Source organism: Leuresthes tenuis, unplaced genomic scaffold (genome assembly GCF_036924035.1).
Source record: "Leuresthes tenuis unplaced genomic scaffold, fLeuTen1.0.hap1 SCAF_14, whole genome shotgun sequence".
NCBI classification, from domain to species: domain Eukaryota; kingdom Metazoa; phylum Chordata; class Actinopteri; order Atheriniformes; family Atherinopsidae; genus Leuresthes; species Leuresthes tenuis.
In genome coordinates, this window is record NW_027325368.1 from 9529590 (window position 1) to 9550403 (window position 20814).

General features: G+C 39.6%; 1 protein-coding gene across 1 annotated transcript; it reads left to right on the forward strand.

Moving 5' to 3' along the window:
* The first annotated feature begins 1058 nt into the window (after window positions 1-1058).
* ap1m1 (adaptor related protein complex 1 subunit mu 1) lies at window positions 1059-16121 on the forward strand. The gene is made up of 12 exons (XM_072363469.1): window positions 1059-1251; window positions 2356-2512; window positions 2621-2688; window positions 2805-2935; window positions 4373-4520; window positions 4723-4849; window positions 5060-5202; window positions 9037-9108; window positions 9413-9571; window positions 9767-9892; window positions 14820-14895; window positions 15299-16121. Exons 1-12 carry the CDS (start codon window positions 1210-1212, stop codon window positions 15319-15321), a joined length of 1272 nt encoding a protein of 423 aa, XP_072219570.1. The 5' UTR covers window positions 1059-1209; the 3' UTR covers window positions 15322-16121.
* The last annotated feature ends 4693 nt before the right edge of the window (window positions 16122-20814 follow it).

Consider the following 20814-nt stretch of genomic DNA (forward strand, 5'->3'; position numbering starts at 1 on the left):
TCTGTTAAACTGAAATGCAGATTTGCCCATTCACATATCAGATCCCTTAAAGCTGTCACAAAACACACAAGTTGTGTGGGTTAATCTACTTGAGCAGGGACTTTTAAAGTTATTTTAATGATAAGCCTGTACCAACTCAATAATCACTCCAGTGGCTTTGTGTATTATGATACACTGATATATTAATGATGGTTATATTTTTAGATGAATGAAGCAGCATTACTTCTACTTATAACTCAACTCCACTGGGTTTAATGGATGCCGACAGGAATTAGAGCCGGCTCAACATCAGAATCCATGGCTATGAGCGACTACAGATCTAAATAATTGAAATGAAACGATCAGCTTTAGAAATAAAAAATCTATCTAATAGATTTTGAAGGGCAACCACTATGATAGAAATACATCACATTTATTTATTGCATAATTTCACATTTAATCATAACCACTTATACCATTTTAATGTGTAATAATTCTCAATTAATGAAATGGTTCTAGCTTGTGATGGTCATCAAGTGGTAAGAGCAATGATGTCCACAGAAAATCGATGAGTGTAAAACACCCATTTCTCCAGCAGGGAGAGCTACACATTAAAAAATTAAAACAGCGGGTCAGAACTGAAACCATGAGTTATCTCTTCATTTGAACATGTTGATCATTCTAACATCTAAACATACACCAAAATAATAACAGACTTTTATTACATAAGACTGACTTTCAAACTTGACTGAGTAAAAACTCATATGAGTATCACAGAACCCTTTGTTTTGAGCAGGTTTATACTCGGTTTTACAATTCAAACTCTTCACTGAACTTTAACCAGCTTAAAGTTTACATATCATATAATAAAATACATTTGATGCTGTTATGCCCTTTTGATTTGACAGTCTATTGACTATTTTATTCAACACGATACTAATGTAGATTATTTTGATCTCATAAAGTTCCTGTTATATTTGATTGATTCTCCAATGTAAAAACAGCCAGCAAGATATGTAAAACAAAGGCGTCTCCTGTAATACTTCCTCCTGATTCACAGGCGGCGCTCGTTAGAGATACGAATGGTGTAACAAAAAGGGAAGAGTCATTTTCTTCTTTACAGTATTATGAATGAATGTTCTTTGATGTTTTTCCTTGAACGTGCGATCATTGAACATTATCAGTGAAATTCATAACGAGCTAAACTAAGCTCATGTAAACTCAGTCAAGATGTCTGCTAGCGCTGTATATGTCTTGGATTTAAAAGGAAAGGTAAGGTAACGGGGCATCGTTGCTAAGCTAATGGTAGCCTTGCTAGCATCCTAGCTAACATATTTTTCGTTGACAGATTATGATGTGGCTTAAACTGCTGCCCAAGACATAACGTGTCCAATTTGTTGCGGAATCACATGTTTGCCTTGTGACTTTAGTCAGTTATTTGCACTTACACATGAAGTTCAAATCCACGTAATTTACTCAGCTAAAGAATATTTAGCAATATAGAAAAGCCAAAGATAGCTGACTAAGAATCAGGTGACCAACTGTTAGCCGCAGGGAATTTAATGAGGGTTCCAAATCTCTACAAAATGTACAGACTTAGGTTTTCCTCCTATAAACAAGTAATTCACTGCTTATTGCCGTGCACAGACGGCCTAATGTGTAATCAAGACTAACATCTGGCTGAAAGTTATCCATCGTCAGGCTTTAAATTCAACCTGTATAGCAGGAAATTCTGCATCCGCCTACAGATTCGTAGCAGGTGCATGTTGCTCACATGAACTCTGCACACAATGAAATATTGCATTGTTATATGCCAAGTTATCGTGTCTATTTTTTTCCAAAAATATAGAGTAACATATTTTGATGATACTTTGCCATTTGGCAGCATTGTGCTATAAGAGAAAAGGATTACTTAAAATTCCTAGGATTACTTAAAATCTTTGTGCCTGATTTGCCAAAGATGTTTCAATATGGTGATGAAGGAATCCTCTGAGTAGCAGTCAATGGGATTCAAATGTCAGTGTGACCTTGCCATAAGTGTGTAACTGATTCAGGCAATACACAAGTATCAACTGAAATGCCAAACACTGTTTCAGCAACCATATCAGTAGTCTTTAAACTGTGTGTTGTTGGTGCCTTGTATTCTGCAGGAAATGATCTAGATCGATGTTTAAAGTGTAAGGAAAGTATAAGTGAACACACATGCAAATACACTTGGTTTTGGCTCAGTTGGTAACTTGCAGTAAGGTAGAATTTTAAGTGTAATATCAAAGTAAGCGATCACGATGGGCCTCGGTTTTTCAGCAGCTCTGCACCAAAGTTTTTCGCTTACATTCTGATATTGCAACCTGCTGATGTGCTTTCTGCTCCTCTCAGGTCCTGGTGTGCCGAAATTATCGGGGAGATGTGGACATGTCAGAGATCGAGCATTTCATGACCCTTCTGATGGACAAAGAGGAGGAGGGAACGCTCTCTCCAATCCTGGCTCACGGAGGAGTCCGTTTCATGTGGATCAAACACAATAATCTTTACTGTATCCTTACTGGTCCCTGCATTGTATTTGTGCTCAAGCATGTTGTCAACACACGGTGTTATACATTTTTTTCTTTTGCTGGATGGGTTTCTTAACTCAACACATCAGTGGTTGCAACATCCAAGAAGAATGCCAGCGTCTCCCTGGTTTTCTCCTTCTTGTACAAAATTGTCCAAGTAAGAATGACAGCGTGACTGACTTTGACTTGAAATAGTTTCAGTTCATCACACTAAGCTGCATATTTATAGCAGCGCGTTAAAAATATTTATAAAGCTATATTTGTGCTCTTCAGGTGTTTTCTGAATATTTCAAAGAGCTGGAGGAAGAGAGCATTAGAGATAACTTTGTTATCATATATGAGCTCATGGATGAGCTGATGGACTTTGGTTATCCTCAGACCACCGACAGCAAGATTCTGCAAGAGTGAGTATGTTTAAGTTATTTTTTTTTATTGTTTTGGACACCAAACCATAAGATCAGGTAAACGAACTGCCAGTAGAAAAGAGCCTTTTAGGATACATTTAGATTCAACTCTGCAGTTGTCTGCAGTCACACTGCACAAATGTTAGATGCATTCATTGGAGATGGATTTGATGAAGAGGTGTTCCATTTTTTTTGTTTTCTCATAAAATCTTCAAAGAAAAAAAGAAAAGAGAATCAAACAGAACTGCTTTTCCATTCCCTATTTTTCTATGTGAATGGCTCATTGAGATAAACAGTAGATGGTGCTATTTATCCTGACTGAACTGCAGAAAAAGAGATGTAGTTAAAAGCGTCAGTCAAACCTCAAACTGATTTGAAAACTGAGTGAAGGTGAGCACACTGGAAATTAAACCGCTAATACTACAGCTTTTCGCTCTGGTATTTGGTCTGTGACCATTTATAGTCATATGATTTCTATATATTACGATTTATTCTTTAAACCTTTTACCAGTTTGCTTAATCACATTTCCCTCAATATACAGAATTTTCCACCTCTACCACAAACTTTTGTGATATTTACGTTTTTTGTTTTTTTTTAAATGTTGTGTTTCTACAGTAGACATGTAAAAGGCACAGGTGGATATGCACACCAAAGAAGTCCAAATAGGGTTTTCTTTGCTGTCATGTTACTGCTTGTGCACTTTACCCTTCTTCAGACTTTCCCTGAGTACAATGCCTGGCCAAGAAAATAAAGAGTCACCACCTGCATATGTCAAAGCAAATGATCAGCGTTTGCTTCAGTTGGTCAGGTCAGCAACAATACGTGCCCAAAAAACACAATAAACAGCGACAGTGCTGTTTACAGTGCACTAGAAACGCCACATGACAGTAAATACAGTCCTGAACTGGAGCTTTTTGGTGTGTGTTTTTCCGATGCCTTACTGTCATCGGATTCAGAACCCAACCCAGTGGATTTGTGGATCTGCTCGTCCTATTTCACACCACCTGTGTGTATGGAAAAACTTCCTTCACACATGGAGGGGGAATGTGATGAAAATTATTGCAAAAGTGCAACTTTGCCGCCAGATGTCCCTTAAACCTAAACAGTGATTCCTTAAGCCAGTCCTTTTCTCTTCCTGTGGTATTCTCCTGTTATTTCTGTGTGTCCTCAAGTCAAACAGAGCTTATTGTCTCCATCATTAAGAACTTTAAATGACCGTTTAACCTTGCAGGACTGTGGTTGAAGCAGATGTGTTTTGCAGGATTCTGGATTTCCCCCCAGTGTTCTCTGAGTACAGCAATAAGTCAGACAATCCTCCCTTGTAACTATGGCAGTCTCGGTTCTTCTTTGATGCTTTCTGGGAACACACCACTGCAGACAGTTAATTTCCTCCTTTCTCAGTTTTGCCTCTGTGTTTACATTTTTTTCCCTCTCAGATACATAACCCAGGAGGGACACAAGCTAGACACTGGTGCCCCGAGACCCCCAGCCACAGTCACCAACGCTGTCTCCTGGAGGTCAGAGGGTATCAAGTACAGGAAAAACGAGGTCTTCCTGGACGTCATTGAGTCAGTCAACCTCCTGGTAGGAACTCCTTGTTTGAAAGGCCTGTGTTGCTTAAGGAATGTCAGTAACAGTGGTTGTAAACTTCCTCCCTGTGTGCGTCACAAGACAGTCAGAGTGTCAAGCTAGTTGATCTTGCAGTTTTCTATACTATGATTTCTCTAAGTGGCTCTGTAAAAGCTTAATCTGTCTCCCTCTGACTCACGATGCCCACGTTTTTCAGGTTAGTGCCAATGGGAACGTTCTGCGGAGTGAGATTGTTGGCTCCATTAAGATGCGCGTTTTCCTGTCTGGAATGCCCGAGTTGCGGCTGGGTCTAAACGACAAGGTTCTGTTTGAAAACACTGGACGTGAGTTCATTTTTCTTCATGAATTACATTAGTTTGGTGATTAACAAATACTGTTTGCAAAGTGTACAAAACACCATTCAGTGGTTACCATTCAAGTGTCGTAACGGCTTCACATTACACTTCAAACCATCCGTAAATATTATTAGAGTTCTTTGTTTTTGTCTGATTTAAGATGATTGAAGCAATTGTCTCTGTGTATGTCTGATGCAGGAGGAAAGAGTAAATCGGTCGAGCTGGAGGATGTAAAGTTTCATCAGTGTGTCCGTCTGTCTCGCTTTGAGAACGACCGCACCATCTCCTTCATTCCTCCTGATGGAGAGTTTGAGCTCATGTCCTATCGCCTCAACACTCATGTGAGTAAAATGATCTAACTACCAGTCGAGTAGGAGAACCCGAGTCCAGACCAGAGAGATGGTCAGATATGATCTGACACTCCCATCTCCAATATATATGGTCATTCATATTTTCAACTTTAAGCGTTTTTCTCACAGACCACTGGTATACTTTAAAAACATACTGCTAACATAGTTGGAAAATAAAACACAGGTTATTTTCACGAGTCCGGCCTGTAACACGTGAGCCTGTTTGCTGCTTTAAAGATTCAGTGTATAGGATGTCTTTCTATCGGTAATGCAGCAACACGAAGTCTCCATCTCTGTGCCTGAAGCAGAGAAGAGCAGCGTGAGGGACAGATAGTCTTGGATAGAAAGCATTTCAGGTTAGTTTTTGACTGGGTGCTTTTTTTGCAAATATTTACTCCCAAGATTCTGAAAAGTGATCTCAAAGTTGCTAAACCATTGTGTCTGGACCCTAATCTGAGCCACACTAGAGATTGGATCACCCAGTGTCCTCCTCAGCCTAATTTTCTTTACATTTTTTTTATTGATTGAATTCCTTTTAGAGTTGAATCACATTCAAACATTTAAGGAAACCTACTATAAGTTGTTTAAGTTTATTAAATGCATACTGTGAAGTAGTATTTACCATAATAATCACGATTAAAACTTTAACCGTAATCGAAACAATTTAGTTTATTTAGGTCTTTCCAAAAAGTGGAATAAAATGCTTTATATGTGTTAGAATATTGGACTTTTGGCTGAAAATGATAGTTAAAAAAAAACATTGTTACGATGTTGTGGAAAATGAATAAGTGTTTAATAATACTGCTGCAGAATCGGTCACTTGTTTTTCAGAAGGTTCATCAGCAACAGCCAGCGGCTTAATCCCGTTCATCATCATTGTTTTAGATAATTATGATAATAGCAAGTGAACCATGACCACACTCTCTAGCACTGGGTCTGTAATCGTGACTCATGGGCACATTGTAGCCAATGTGTTTTTTATATTCGATCACAGCAGCTTACCAGATAAACACAGACTAATATTTTCCAGAAATGGTCAGTGCATCAACAGTGTATTCAAAAAAAAAAAAAAAAAACTGGTCTAAACCGGCCATTGGTCCAACCATGGAGAACAGCGTTCATCAGCATTCAGGCCAGGAGAGTAAACAGCAAAATCAGCCCCTTTCCTGACATGTTGTATGTCACATTTCTGTCTTCAGCAATCTTCTGATATGTCGAGATCCACATAGTATCCATGTAAGAGATGCAGAGCCATGACGATACACATGCCATATTTGCCATTCACAGGATATTGAGCAAAGGTTTTGCTCTCCAACTGTTGTGGTACACATAAGAGTCCTTGGACAAAATACTGACCGTAACATTAGCACCGACGTGTTCCTCAGTCGAAAGTGGCCATGGGTAAAAGTATCCGCTAAATGGTCTACAATGCAGCAGGCCACTTTCTTACTGCAGTATGTCAGGTAGGTATGTAAGAAAATATTAGCCTAACAAGTGTGTGATTGTATAAAAGGTTCCAGTAGTCCACCGGAGCGGTTGACGTGTCCTCTGATCAACTGATGCATGAACGCATCTTTAAAGTTACTGGATAGGAGTTGTGATGGAGGACTATTTGCATTTTTTCTCACAAAGTGAACAGAAGCCTCTCTGTTGTCATCTGTGTGTGTGTGTGTGTGTGTGTGTCAAAGAGGAGTGACTACAGCATTACCAGAAGAGACCAGAATAGGGTAGAAAATATTAACTTAGTTTTTATTTCTGTTTGTTTAACTTGTTTAAACTTGGTAGGGAAGCCATGATTGAGGACGTTTGGACAGTCGTTGAGATTGCATGCTCCTCAGGTTTGTGCTGTGTTGAGAGTGACTCCTGAACATTACTAGCTCTGAAACAGTAAGGTTTCACTGGGTCTGTCAGACACAAAGACGACAGGTTTATATATCTCCGTCCTAATTATTTGTGCTTATCGCAGTCATTCTGCTTAATTCTTTGCATAGTTTTCATTCACTTCTATAAAAAAACATTCAAAATAAGGTAACAAAAACGTCATATTTGATCACTATTGCCACACCAAACTCCTTCCAGTCAACCAATTCAAGCATTTTGTCAGATTTTCAGGAAAATGTGCTGCCAATGGCGACAACGTCACAGATCTTAAATACAAAAGTGGCCCAAAACAAGTGGCAGAAATGATTTGTAATTTCACATCCAGTTGTTGTCAGATCAGTGGAAAGGAAGGCACGTCAGAAAGTGACTACAGTCATGAGAAGAAGTCAAAAATAACATATATGATGAGTGATACTGTCTCAATGCATTCTTGATGCCTGTAGGTGTTCTGGAAGGGAAGTAGGGGTATGGAGCAAAGGTCTTTCATGTGTTGCTACGTGCAACTACACTGTACAATGTTGACAGTGACTTATCAACACATACAGTCAGAAACTTATAATCCAAGAAATGACTCCGTAAAACTAGTCACACATTAACCAGTCAGATGTTGACTCATGTAACTGGTGGGGAAATGTTCTTTTCTTTATAAGTCTTTAAGGAAGACTTTCTGGTTACTTTATTGAACTTTTAGCTTTTTTATTCTGCATTTATACATTTATTTTGAATTAGATGTATCAACTTTCTTCCCCCCTGCATAATATTAAAAATAGAATAAAAGATGAACATTGAGTCCTTTGGGAGTGTCGGGTAGCTCAACTGGTTGAGCAGGTGCTGCATGTGCAGAGGTTGAAGGACTGTGGTGCCACGCTGCATGTCATAGCCTCTCTGCCCACTTCCATCTCTCAGAAATAAAACGTTTAGCCAGTTAAACACTTTTTTTAGTGTATGTATTGATATTTTGAAAATGTGCTGACAATCCTATAAAAGCTTGAATTTTGATGTGTATTCAGGATGTGAAAAGTGTTTGAATTCGGGACATAGTGTCTGAAAACGGCTTGAAACTGTAGCTGCAGCGCTTTCATAATATATCGCTATTTGATCGCTATTTAGAGGAAGAAATGGAATCAAGCCCGAATGTATTGCCCCAGTCAGCTTGTGTTAACTGGGGGAATTTAAGCCACTGTAAGTACAGTGGAGGCAGCCACTGGCGTAGTGACAGACATCGCCTCTGCTGCCACCCCCTGTCGTTTTGGCCCTTTTTGTAATCTGTTAGGTGCAGTGTATTTGTTGTTTTGTTTTTTTTTTGTTAAAAAAAGGCAACACCTCTTGTAGAATGAACCTTTGTTATGTTTATCTTTCATTCGTTACCCTTCCGTGGAATGCTATCACACAACGGATTTTTGATTCCTTGTAACATCACAGTATCTGATTTACTGTTAACGAACAAGAGAAACGATCATTTCGACTATATTTACACTACTTCAGCATTTGCAATCTATCACCTTGTCGGGGTGCTGGAAGATCTTGAAAATTTACCTTGAAAATGCGTGAAAAGTGAAAGGTGTAAGTACCTTGTGCCTTTTGAATGGATAAATTAAGAATCATGTTACATAATCACATTGTGTCAAGTGCCTCCCACATTTTGTGCAATGTGTGCATTTCCCTGAATTTCTGCTGCAACACTGAGTTTACTCAACACAGATTCCACTCTGTTCAAATGGCAGCCTTTCACTGTTTTCTTTGTTGTTTGCTGTTGGACATAAAGCTAATTTATGTGCTTTCCATAGGTGTTTCTGTTGCTGTTTTATGTTGTAGTCTTAGGTGTTACCCACTAGGTGGTGACAGTGGCATGTTTTCTTGTTTAAATGTGGCATGTTCTCACAAATGGAAAAAAGTGGAATCTCTGGGCTCATTGTTGAATGCCATGTCTTCTTTGTGTCATAGGTAAAGCCCTTGATCTGGATTGAGTCGGTTATTGAGAAGCACTCTCACAGTCGGATCGAGTACATGATTAAGGTAGGTCGCTTTTTTCAGAAGGGACATTCGTTACTGTGTCACGTGTAGCCAGACTGCTCCTGTCTAATCCTGGTCCCATGGCTCCTATTAAGAAAACAAAAAGATGACAAATGAGTTGGCCGGTGTGGCTTAAAGTGTTCTCATTGTCATAGCAAAGCATACTGTAACAATTATGTTATTTATCTTATGAAGCATGCCAATCCTGACAGCCCAACACTTGTATAAAACGTTCATTAAATCCTGGTTATTAACCTGTTGAGGCTGCACATCATGTCGAACTTGACCTGCTCGTCTTGTTTCCTAGGCAAAGAGCCAGTTCAAGAGGCGGTCCACAGCCAACAACGTGGAAATTCACATTCCTGTGCCAACGGATGCTGACTCGCCCAAATTCAAGACCACAGTGGGCAGCGTGAAATGGGTGCCTGAGAACAGTGAGATCGTCTGGTCAATCAAGTCTTTCCCTGTGAGCACAAAGAGTGACTCATGAGTTATAAATTGACAGTTGCAAATTACTTTGTAATCTTATGACTTGGCTGTCCGAACTTTTGCCATGCACTAAATTAACTTTGTATTATTTATTTTTAGCTTTAAGAAGGAAGTTAAAACAATAACTCTATAATTACCTATATCAAAAAGTGTGTGTTTGAACTTGTCACAGGGAGGGAAGGAGTATTTAATGCGAGCCCACTTCGGACTGCCGAGTGTGGAGGCTGAAGACAAAGAGGGGAAGCCACCAATCAGTGTAAAGTTTGAGATCCCGTACTTCACCACCTCAGGGATCCAGGTATGTCCCTCACAACATGAGCTCTGTCAAACAGCAATTCCACAAATAGTTTTGTAAACCTAAACAGAAACGTGTTTACTGCAGGAATATTTACTAAATCTGTTCCACCACTTGAAGTGTATTTAGCATTCCTCCAGTATAAACCATCTGGAAGCTGATGTAAACTAATGCTGCTTATTTTCAGCTGCTGTTTGATCATTATTCAGAATTTAGAGTTGTTGGTATGTACCAATGACCACCATCTATCCTCTCTCTCCAGAGCAGGAATTTGAACAATTTTCATTGCACTTGTATTTGGCCAGAGGGGGCAGTAAGGGAGCACTGTTAAACTTCTTCTGTGGTGAGATAAATTTCTGTTGCTGAACCAGCCAGAAAGCAACTGCTCATCAACTTGAACTTGGCCCTCTGCATTTATTCTAATCACAGTGATAGAAAATGTCATACCCGGGTAACAGGTTAGTGGATTAATTTGATTTTGATTGCAATTCCTATGCAGTAGAGAGCTAAGCTAATGGTTATATTTCATCCATCTCACATGCTGACCACAGACTTACACAGATGCGCTACACTGCATAATCACAGTTGTCCTGTGATTATATGTGTAGCACCACAACATAAAATTACGTTTCCCCGTGTCTTGGTGAGTGGAAACAATGCTAACCTGATTTGAAAATATCATATTATTGCCTCAAAGGAAAACAGTCTTTTTCTCCGCTACACTTATGTAATTAGATTCCCAGTTTTACCTTCATCAAAGGCAATTATATGTTGTAGTTCTTTTTTCCCTTCTTTGTTTGTTGTGGTGCCACACTGCATGTCATAGCCTTGACATGCATTGTTTTGCCTGACATTAGAACTTATACATAATGAATAATGATGTACAGACCAAAGTGATCGTTGTAGTTAAGCTAAAAACTTCTTTCTTTCTTCTTTAGGAATGATTTTTGTCCCTTATCTTATTTTGAAATAATTTGTTAATGTCAGCTTAAGGGGCACTCCCTCAATGATTTCCCTCAAAATTGGAAATAAATGGTGTCCTTTTAAGATAGTGGTGAAGTGTAACCACACGCTGAAATTACAGAGTAATCAGTATAGTCCATTACATCAAATACCCCACATGAAGTATGGATAATTGAATAATATTCCAGCTACTGGTACGTAATTAATCCCGTTTGTGTGTTTGTTGAGGAGTTATTTTGAAGGGTCAGTTGATGTTTTAGTAACAAAGGAGGCATTCACATTGGATGTAAACATCCAGTCTCTAAACTTGAGTCTAAAGGAAGAAGCATATTTTTGGCAGTGAGCTCTGTGATGAACTATAGCCGTTCACTCCTCAGAACTCTAGAACTGACTCTGCCGCTAACACACTCACATTTATATAGGAGCTTTTAATTCTGTATGACTCATTAAAGGAACTAAAAGGTCACATTTTCCAGCGTCCCCACATTTCCTCTGATAGTCAGTAAAACATTATTAAGTTGTAAGGACATTTTGCCTCCCACTCGGAAACAAGAAGTTAATTCAAATGCATGGTGCTTGCAATTTGAGAGGGCAGTATAAGAATTCTTGCCTTTTTCAAAGAAAAGTAAAAAAGAAAGTACATTTTTTTCCCCCTTCCTTTCTTTATCAGTACATGAATGCAAACACACTAATTTCTGCTGCATGAAATCGATACACTGACTAAGGACACGTCTTAGCTAAAATTGTATATTCTTGCCGTCATCATTTACACCCTTAGTAGTTAAAAATAGAAGTTAAAAATAATGTGGTTATTTACTTATCATTTTTAACTGGGTGCCTTGTTTTAATGGAGTTGTGAGAGAATGGAAGCTACTAAAAACATCACACACACCAACATTTAGATTTGCTCACGGAGTTTGTCGGTATTCACACCAGTCAGTGCAATGACCGGTGCAGTCTCTGTAGATGTAGTTCTGACTTGTGTTTTTGGTCATGGATCCTCTTTTTGTGGTTCCATACAAACCTTGATGACTTGTTTCAAACACAAATGTGCTTCCTGTTCACTTCAATTTGGACACACCCTGCAGAAGTGTCATTACTTTTGTGATGAGGGTGGGGTAGTCTGTCTGTGACGGTTATTTTGCTTAAATTTGCTTAAATGGACACTTTAACGTTGCCATATCAACCTGGCACTGCATGATTGTTTCTGGGCAATATTTGTCTCTTATTTAGAAAAAAAAAATTGAAATGCTGCCTTTGATATAAATGAGCATGAACGAGTTTTCTAAACTGAGTGCAAAGTCATTCACTCCATCTAACGTATCTAGCTGCATCATTTTATTCAAGAAGCAAATATCTAACCACATCTGAAATACGCTTTAACCCACTGTTAACAGGCCTTATATCAAGCCTTTTTGCATGTTCTGCTTTTTTTTTTTTAACTTCCTGGAAGGAAACCACCTCAAAAGGTCTGAGACTGAAAACCACACAGCATCCCAGGAATATTTTGACTTTAATGTATTTGAACGAAGTGCTAAAGCTTGCTCAGTTTTTTTGTCAACACCGTAGAAATTCTCAAATTGTGGTCTACCAAGAACTCAATTTGCAGTTGTGATTGCTGATTTTGTGAAAACCATGTGACATTTTAGATTGAGAAGATAAGAGACATGCACACTAGCTTCTAAGTTGATGCCTTCACAGTTCGACTAGTTCTTTCTTTTAGTGACGAAAAGCAAACATTTCCCTTGTCTCCATTTATGGTGCACCCACCGTCTTAGAGACAACCCATCGAGAGCCATATTCCCATCAAACTCTGTGTCAAGCCTGTAACCTTTCCCTTATTATAGGGCAACAGCAGACTGGGTCACAGTCTAATGCAGCCAGTAGCACCACTCTACGTGTGAGAAGAGACTATGAAGTTTAATTAGACACATGTAAATATCAAAGCATGAGAAAGTTTCTCTTAACTCTACCACTAAGTGTAGGGGAGTGCACATGGGAAGTATGTATGATGCACAAAACTCCACTTTACAAGTTTAACTAGAAAATGGTGTAACCCCACACGTCGGCTGAGAGGCAAAAAGAGCGGAGCAGTTGTTATATTTTCACATCTTTCCTCTGTAGGTGAGAGAGCCCAAACAAGTTGGCAGATGGTTTTTGGGCCATAGCATCTACCAAAAGCCTGATAAATCCAGGCCACACATGTAGTCTGTACTTACCAAACGAGATACTACAAACATCCTCTTTTTCCCTTCTCATCTTACAAGCCATAATGATATTTTGCAGAGGTTGGCCTTTGATGCCGTTTTGCTGACTACGTACCCACGGTCAGGCCAACTGCATGTTTGGCTGCAGGGTGCAAGGAGAAGTGCTGTGCCGGCAGACTCGGTGATCCCGCGTCTGTGTGCTTGTCGTCATGTCTCTGGTGACCACGGCGCTCCCCCGCTCTGACCTCACTGAGCAGTGGAAGGTAATAACAAGGCGGCCGGTGCAGAGGCCTAACGGAGCCTTGCCGCCAGTAGACCCACAAATTCCTGCGCCGTCTTTCCTGTTTTCAGATGGAGACTGCCATCATGGAGACACGGCTTGGCGACATTTCTCACCGAGGGGTCATATTGGCTTTACAACGGTTGCGCTTTCAACTCTGCAAGTTGTAACTTCGCAACTTTTTTTTCTACTGAAGAGCTGATGGGAAAGTTTTGACTGCAGAGGCGCACCGAAGCATGAGAAATGTGTCTGTAATGAACTTTTTTGGGCACATTTATTGGCACCATAAGAATTGCAGTATAAGCCATCATTTAGACAACTGAAGTAATATTTCATCATTTTTAAACACCACAAAAGAAAGTTTCCCCAACAGTTTTGTTTCCTCACCTGACGGGGAAAACATTGTGCAATCAAATTGAACAATGGTCAAGATGCCCGCGTATTTTTAGAGTCTTTTCTCGAAATTGAGCTCTGTGGTAACACAACGCTGCTGAAATATTGGTTAATGACTTGTGAAAGATGTATCTTCATTATGCTGATATGCACTTTTTTTTCCTCCCAAGCTTAAAAAAAAATACAGTTATGTAAATGAACAGTTTCCCTTGAAAGCTGCTCTGTAGCTGCTTCTCTCTTCTCAGTTTGACTCATACTACTGCTTCCTCATCAACAACACTACTCTTACTACAACCTAGAGCTTGCCACAGCCTTTTTCAGGTGCATTCTCCTGAATATGTGTATTTTGAAAATGCTGACATATGAAAATCTTTACAGCTTCGGTTAGAATAAATTAAGATTATGGCGCTAGGTTGTCGAAGTTTGCACAAACACTTTCTAAGCAGCCGTCTCTCTTTTGTACTAAATAGACTACTCCAGGAAGAATTTTGACAGTGTACAAGGAGGTAATTGTGAGCACAAAAGTAGCTCTAATGTGAGGTAACTGCTGTGCGTCACATACAAACTATCAGTTTTATTGTGTGCTATTAGCGGCCGGTAAACAAGGAATAAACATAGTTAACTGTTAGTTTGTCAGTAAGATAAGTGCAAAAAAATGCAGAAGCATCTTTATTGCAGCCATACCATCTACATTCCTTTGGGTAAGTTCTGTGCATTGGCACTACATTGAGAAAACATCGTACTAGCAGGTGGATTACAGGTGTTAAACCTCTTAAACATTAAGTTTCACTTCCATCATTCATACCAGGATGTCCTCCAGTCACCCATGACCCTGTACACAATCAGCTAGTTAAACTATAAGTGGAAAACGTGGAAAATTCTGTATTTTCTACCACCTGAAATGACATAATGTCAGCAAATGTCTCATGAAATAAAGTTACACTTTTTAGACTGGAACTGTTGCCCAAAGTATGAACATTTTAGGCAATTCTGTGTTGTAAGGGATTTGATTGGGTGCAAAATAACGTTGTTTCTATTATTTCAGACTTGTTTGGAACATGGTTTTTTCCCTTCTGTTGTCTGGCAGGTGCGTTACCTGAAGATCATTGAGAAGAGTGGATACCAGGCACTGCCGTGGGTGCGCTACATCACCCAAAATGGAGGTAGGTTAAGAGTTCATTAGTACTTGTACAGAGTGCCCATATGTGCAGGTATTAGGCAACAGTTGGGTAATGCAGTGCAATGTGGTGGGAACTAACCTCGAACAGATGCAGTTTTATGAAAAGGGGATACACAGCAGAACATGTGGCAATGTGGCAACGTCCTGCCAAATGTGAGAAAGTGAACTTTCTTTTCTTGAGCTTCCCTGATCTTCACACTAAGATTACCAAGTTTGCACATGTTGGTCTTTTTGCTAATGTTGCCACTAATTGCCAAACATCCTCATCTCATTTCCTTGTATTCCATTCATTCTGGGTGGAAAGCAACAGCTGCCTCCACTTGATTTCTCTCCGATTCCCTCTTTTCTTCATCCATTTGATTAAGTCTTGTCCATTTCCTCCCCAGATTACCAGCTCCGGACTCAGTAGGCAGTGCCTCAGCCGGCAGTAGGCAGGTGGAAATCAAGATGGGGTGGAGTCAAGCCGCTAATGTGCTATCAATAGCAGGTGGCAGTCATGAGACAAGTGGACTGTCAGTATCTACTTTTGTTGTTTAGTTCTGTATTTGTTAAAGCTCTATTCCTTCATGATCAATGCAAATATTAAATGGAGCCTTTAGTTAGGTGAGGTTCAAAAAGATGATTATGTTTCACTGCTGTGTGGCTCCTGATCTGATGGTGAACAAGGAAAGCAGGAGTTATGTTTACATCCACATACACAGAGTGCAGAGTTGTGCTGTTACTATAAAGTTGTTCTATCTCGGTGGGTCAGACGGTTGGAAAGAGTATGTTACAATTCTCCTTTAAAGTTACTGTAATCACCTGCTCACAGGTCAGCGACACACTCATTCAGTCTGAGTATATTTTTTCTATGAAGCTGCTTTGTTCTGCCACAATTCATATTTCTTGACTCTCTGTATATATTTATTAGATGTTAATGAACTCAAATTCAGTGTTATTAGTTCTACAACTGTAAATTGAAAGCAACATTTTTTTTTGTTTTGTATTTTTATGTCCATCTGATGCCATCATTACATGCCAGAGCATTGCCTTCCTGCTTGGTTGTTGCGTGTTTTGTTGTTTCATTTGACTCTTGCTGTTCAGCTTTCCCAAATATATTACACACGTTGAGTTTAAGCTGCACTTGAAGCACCCCAACACCTGCTTTCCTTCTCTCTGTCTGTAACCATGCCATTTTCAATCATTAAATGTCTATTTAGAGAAAACTTCCATCATCTGCTTGCATCATTTCTTGTGTGGTGTCACTATGATCATCAGTGTTACATTTACCACGGACTGTAGAGGACTGTAGTGAATTGAGGGAAAACTGAGGAGAGCAAAGGAGGAGGGGGTTTCCTCTGTCAGGCATGTGGTTGCAGTTACCTAGGATGGTTCTTTCCACCTCATCCTTTAGGTCTTTTCAAACAGTGCAGCTCTTAATACTCAGAGCCCCATGATATCACAGACCGCTGAGTGCAAGCACTCCGTAAACAAGCAGGAGAACTGGAAAGGATGTGACTCAAGCTGTGGTCAACACTCAGACATGTTAGAAAGAAATGTACGATGGCCCAGCACAGACTAGTTATTGTTCATGCCAAGCCAGGCAGCAGTGGTCCTGCATGAGGTCATTGCTTCAGTTTGTCCCATAAGGGGACTGTGATACTCCTAATTCATGTGAGTCACTCGAAGCAGGTGCTGAAAGTTGTGAGAATTTGTCATAATGACATCAAACGTAAGATTGTTCCTAGAACATGCCGGACTTGATTCAATCAGTTATACTCCAGTTTTGTTTTTTTGTTTTCAAACATCTACACAGCAGCAGTACCAAGTCTGGAAACAAAATATGATTCACTTTGTAAAGAAAAAGGTTGTTATCACTCTTCCGATGCTCAAGATAGTCATCGAGATAAAGTCATGCGCTCACCTGACTAACAGTATGCATGTAACTAGATTTATCCTGTTATCGTTCATCTTTTTTCCCTCCAGACATTTTGTTTTGAATAACAGGGACATAAGGTAACATTTTAGTTATTCTAGTTATACCTGATTTGAAGCAGTGTTTCGTTTTGTCTATAAAAGAATGATCAAAACGCATTTGTTAAATCTGCTGCATTTGGGGGGAAAAAAGGTAATCCATGGTTGATGACATACTGAAGTTTTTTTTTACATAATTGCAGTTTTTGCTGCTTTACAGACTTAATCCCTGCAGGAGCAAGTGTAGGAGGTATATTGTTTTGCCTCCGAATGCATGTCTTATCTCGCAGTGATCTGAATGACAGAGATGAGACTCGTAATAACACCTGCTCAGACCAGATTAGGTTTATCTTGTCTACATCAAGCTTTTAAACTGTCTAGGTTTAAGAAGAATCCTGAATTCTATTCTAAAGCGGGAGGGTCTTCTCATTCTGCCGGGATTGCAACTGTTACTTGCATAATAATATAAGCATCTAACTCCTGGCCGACATTTGCTTTCCCTCACTGGGGCACAGTTTCTGTGATGTTTGGCAGCTCGTGTGAGTATAGTATTTGGCACACGATGAGAAAAGCACATTCATGAAGCAAATTCAACCTCTGAGGAGTTAGGGCTGACATACTTTGTGTCAAAATGCGTACACACTAATATTTAATGCAAACCTGTACTCTCTTCATTAACATGGACCGCAGGGTTATCAAAACATGTTGCCAGGTTATGTTCAGGTTTGGTTGTTTCATAAATAAAGATGGTGGAATGTCAGATCTAAACCATAGGATTTCTTTTTCTCTTCTACTTTCCCATTTATATTGTGACATTTGAATTTGCAACTGCATTAACAAGAGTTTTAACTTGCTTCAACATCTCTAGCAGTCTTGTTTTGGATAATGTTATGAACTGTGATTGTAATTATTATTTATATCTCTAAGTGTCATGGAAACTGTAATGTAACTGCAGACTGAAATCATTTTAGCTTTGATCAGGAGCTTAAAAAATGAATTAGCTTAAGAAATGTCTTGCCTGAAGCATGACAACACTAACAGGTCATTATAATGACAACTTCACCTTTCCCCTCAGGTATTATTTGGTTGCCACAACAACATTACACTTCTGACATATTTTATAACAAATATCTTGACATAGTTTCCGGCAGTGGAAAATAACCATGGTGACTTCATGGTGATGAAGCAACAGGTCTGTTAGCGTGGCAGTGTCAACTTCAAACACAGGTGTGCCACGAGGAATCCCTTGTTTATCCACACCGGAAGCCCTGTGCCTAGCAACCGAGGGAATCCTCGTGTCATATCAGAACTCTGATCCTTATGTGACGTCAAAACAAGGTCGTTCCTCTCTCAGGCATGCAAAGCGTCCCTGTAATCATATGTGAAGTCTATCACCCTCGGTTGTGAAATACAAATAGATGGTGAGTCACTTTAAGACAGTAACTAGAAAAAAAGGTATTTCACTATAGGTTAAGCCACGGTATGAGGGGTGCTTCCTCCCACAGAAACCTGAATTAGTTGTTGCACTGGTTGAAAAACACCAGGAGCTCAGTGTGTGGTCCATACTAGCTTTACAGCAGTCTTCCAGTAGAGGGAAATTTCCATCCTCCTGAGTAGACTAGAACAATATTGGTTTTAAGAGCATATAGCTGAGTGTTCAACTGTTTTGACCTTGAGATGTTGCTGTAATCTTCGAAAGTCTCTTGCCCACACATAGCTGAGGCAACCCAGTGTAGTACGTGACAATAAGTAATATGACCTCACATTGGATCCGTTCCTTATAATGTCATTGGGTTAAAGTGTACGTCTGGATAAATATTTGACACAATCGCTATATTTACTTCCTTCAACAGATGTCACGTAACAAGTGTTTTGCTCTCTTTGCCTTGGAAACTGACTCATTAACAGTGGAGTTCAAAGTCTGACAGCTCAGCAAGTATAGTAAAGCACATACAACCCTGTTCATTTCATAGTACACAGACCGTGTTATTATAGAGCAGCACAGTAATGGTTCCAAAGCTGTGGGTGAGACCCCCCAAGTGGTTCTAAGATATATCAGAGGGGTCAGCAGAAGATTAAAGGGAGGTGAACTAACAAAACTTTTACAGAAAAACTGGTTAATTTTGCTCTGAACTTTTCTCTAATATTGCTTTTTCGTGACCCATTACTTTTCTCTGCTCAGCCCACTGACAAGGCAGAGAGCACAAGCAGATTTGTGATCCCAAATCTGGCGACTGTGTTTTAGCATGCTGCTCTGTATGTACTGTATAATGTTCACTCTTTATGATTGTAACATTGTGGCATGATTTCATGGCAATCTAGCCAGTAGTTCGTAAGGAATTTCAGGCTGTAATTAAGTTGTGGGTCAAAGGAGCAACAGATCAGTGCTGCTATATAGCGATGGTGCAAGTATGGCAGAAAATCCTCATAACTCAAGTCCACACCAAGGCCATAACATGTGATAAGGTGTAACAAGTAGACATAGCTTTATTTTAAGTGGCCGCACGCCAGAATACTTGAGTACCGCTGTCTGCTGAGGGTCCTGCCGTCACACTCATATTTCATCTACTTTTGCTGCTTTTATTAACCACAGTCCCAACTATTTCACAAATCAATCACATACTTGTTTAGAATTAGAGGCTGTAACTGTATACATTACTACAGTATCATAAAGTAGGTTCTACAGTTCTCTGACAATAAATGGAGGTCTGACTTCATTATTCATTCCTTTTTTTCCAGCCTGACCAAACTTTCAGAGCTCCGTTGCTTCTCATCCTGGGAAAAAAAACCATGGAAATTATTGTGGCTGCAAGAGGAAAAAAAGACACCAGTAGCTTACTGTCCGTTGAGCTCTGTTTGTTTTGTTAGTTAGTAAATGTGTCCTCCTTTTACTCCTATCCAAACTTAAAGCCAAGACTAGAAACACAGCTTTCTAAAAACGTCCCTATTTGTATTTAAGCTCTCTTTAGTTATACGTTTGTCTTTCATCTATTCTGAGGAGCTCCAGTGCCATGACATGCCCCTCACTGCTGAGAGATTATGTGAAAATGCCAAATCTATAATAATGGTTCCATACAACTATAATGGAGTTTGAATGTTTTCACCCGCGCAGCTCTCCCTGATGGCACCGGAAAACTTTAAAAGTAAATAAACCCCCACTAAACAAATATAGATGTGTCTGCTTTGTATGAGAAGGAAGTTGTGTTTAAAAAAGTAAAGACGTCTTACCCATAAATAGCGCTGGACATAATTTATGTTTTATTACGAAGAAGAGAGTCTTTCATTCTTTTCTGTCACTGAATGAAACCATCAAAATAAATGTGGCTTGAGGCAGCGTGGTAATCGAGACATCTTTTCTTGTTGCACAATAGAGTTTAAAGCCTTTGTCTGCCATCTCTGAGAAAACCCAGGACACCTGGCTGTTGGATTTATGTTCAAAGGCTTGTGAGAGCTTTTAGTAACCTTGTGTACTTGCTTCATATTTGGTTAAAGACAGACAAGTGCACAGGGAGAGAAAAGGCACCTTGCATTCTGATGACAACTGCAGATATTCAGCAGTGCCTCAGTGAACAGACCTCCACTAGTTGTTCTTTAAAACTGCTATTTTAACATGCCTACCAGATCTACATCTGGATATTATCTGGGCAGTAACAGCTGTGATTAACGCTGACACACTCATCAGAAACCCCCTTATTCACTTTGAGTGTCCACCAGAGTGCCTCTTGGTTTCACTCCCTGCTACTGAAAATATTTGTGTTTTCCCTTCTCTTGCTCCTCTGGACATTTGATAGGCCTTGGACGCCATCCGACATACTTTCTGCTGTCTTAACGGCGGCCCATTGCACCAAATGGTATTTTAGCACAAGTGCATGGCAACAGCAAAACAAAGAGGCACAAGATGAATTCTTTGGCCGACCACTTTTTGAATTACTGATCATGTAAAAACCCA

Bases quoted from the DNA above. Each gene is read 5' to 3' on its own strand.
- ap1m1 (XM_072363469.1), top strand. From the start codon at position 1,210: ATGTCTGCTAGCGCTGTATATGTCTTGGATTTAAAAGGAAAG. The intron at 4,850-5,059 runs GTGAGTTCATTT...TGTCTGATGCAG, and splicing joins TCTGTTTGAAAACACTGGAC to GAGGAAAGAGTAAATCGGTC. The intron at 9,893-14,819 runs GTATGTCCCTCA...GTTGTCTGGCAG, and splicing joins TCACCACCTCAGGGATCCAG to GTGCGTTACCTGAAGATCAT.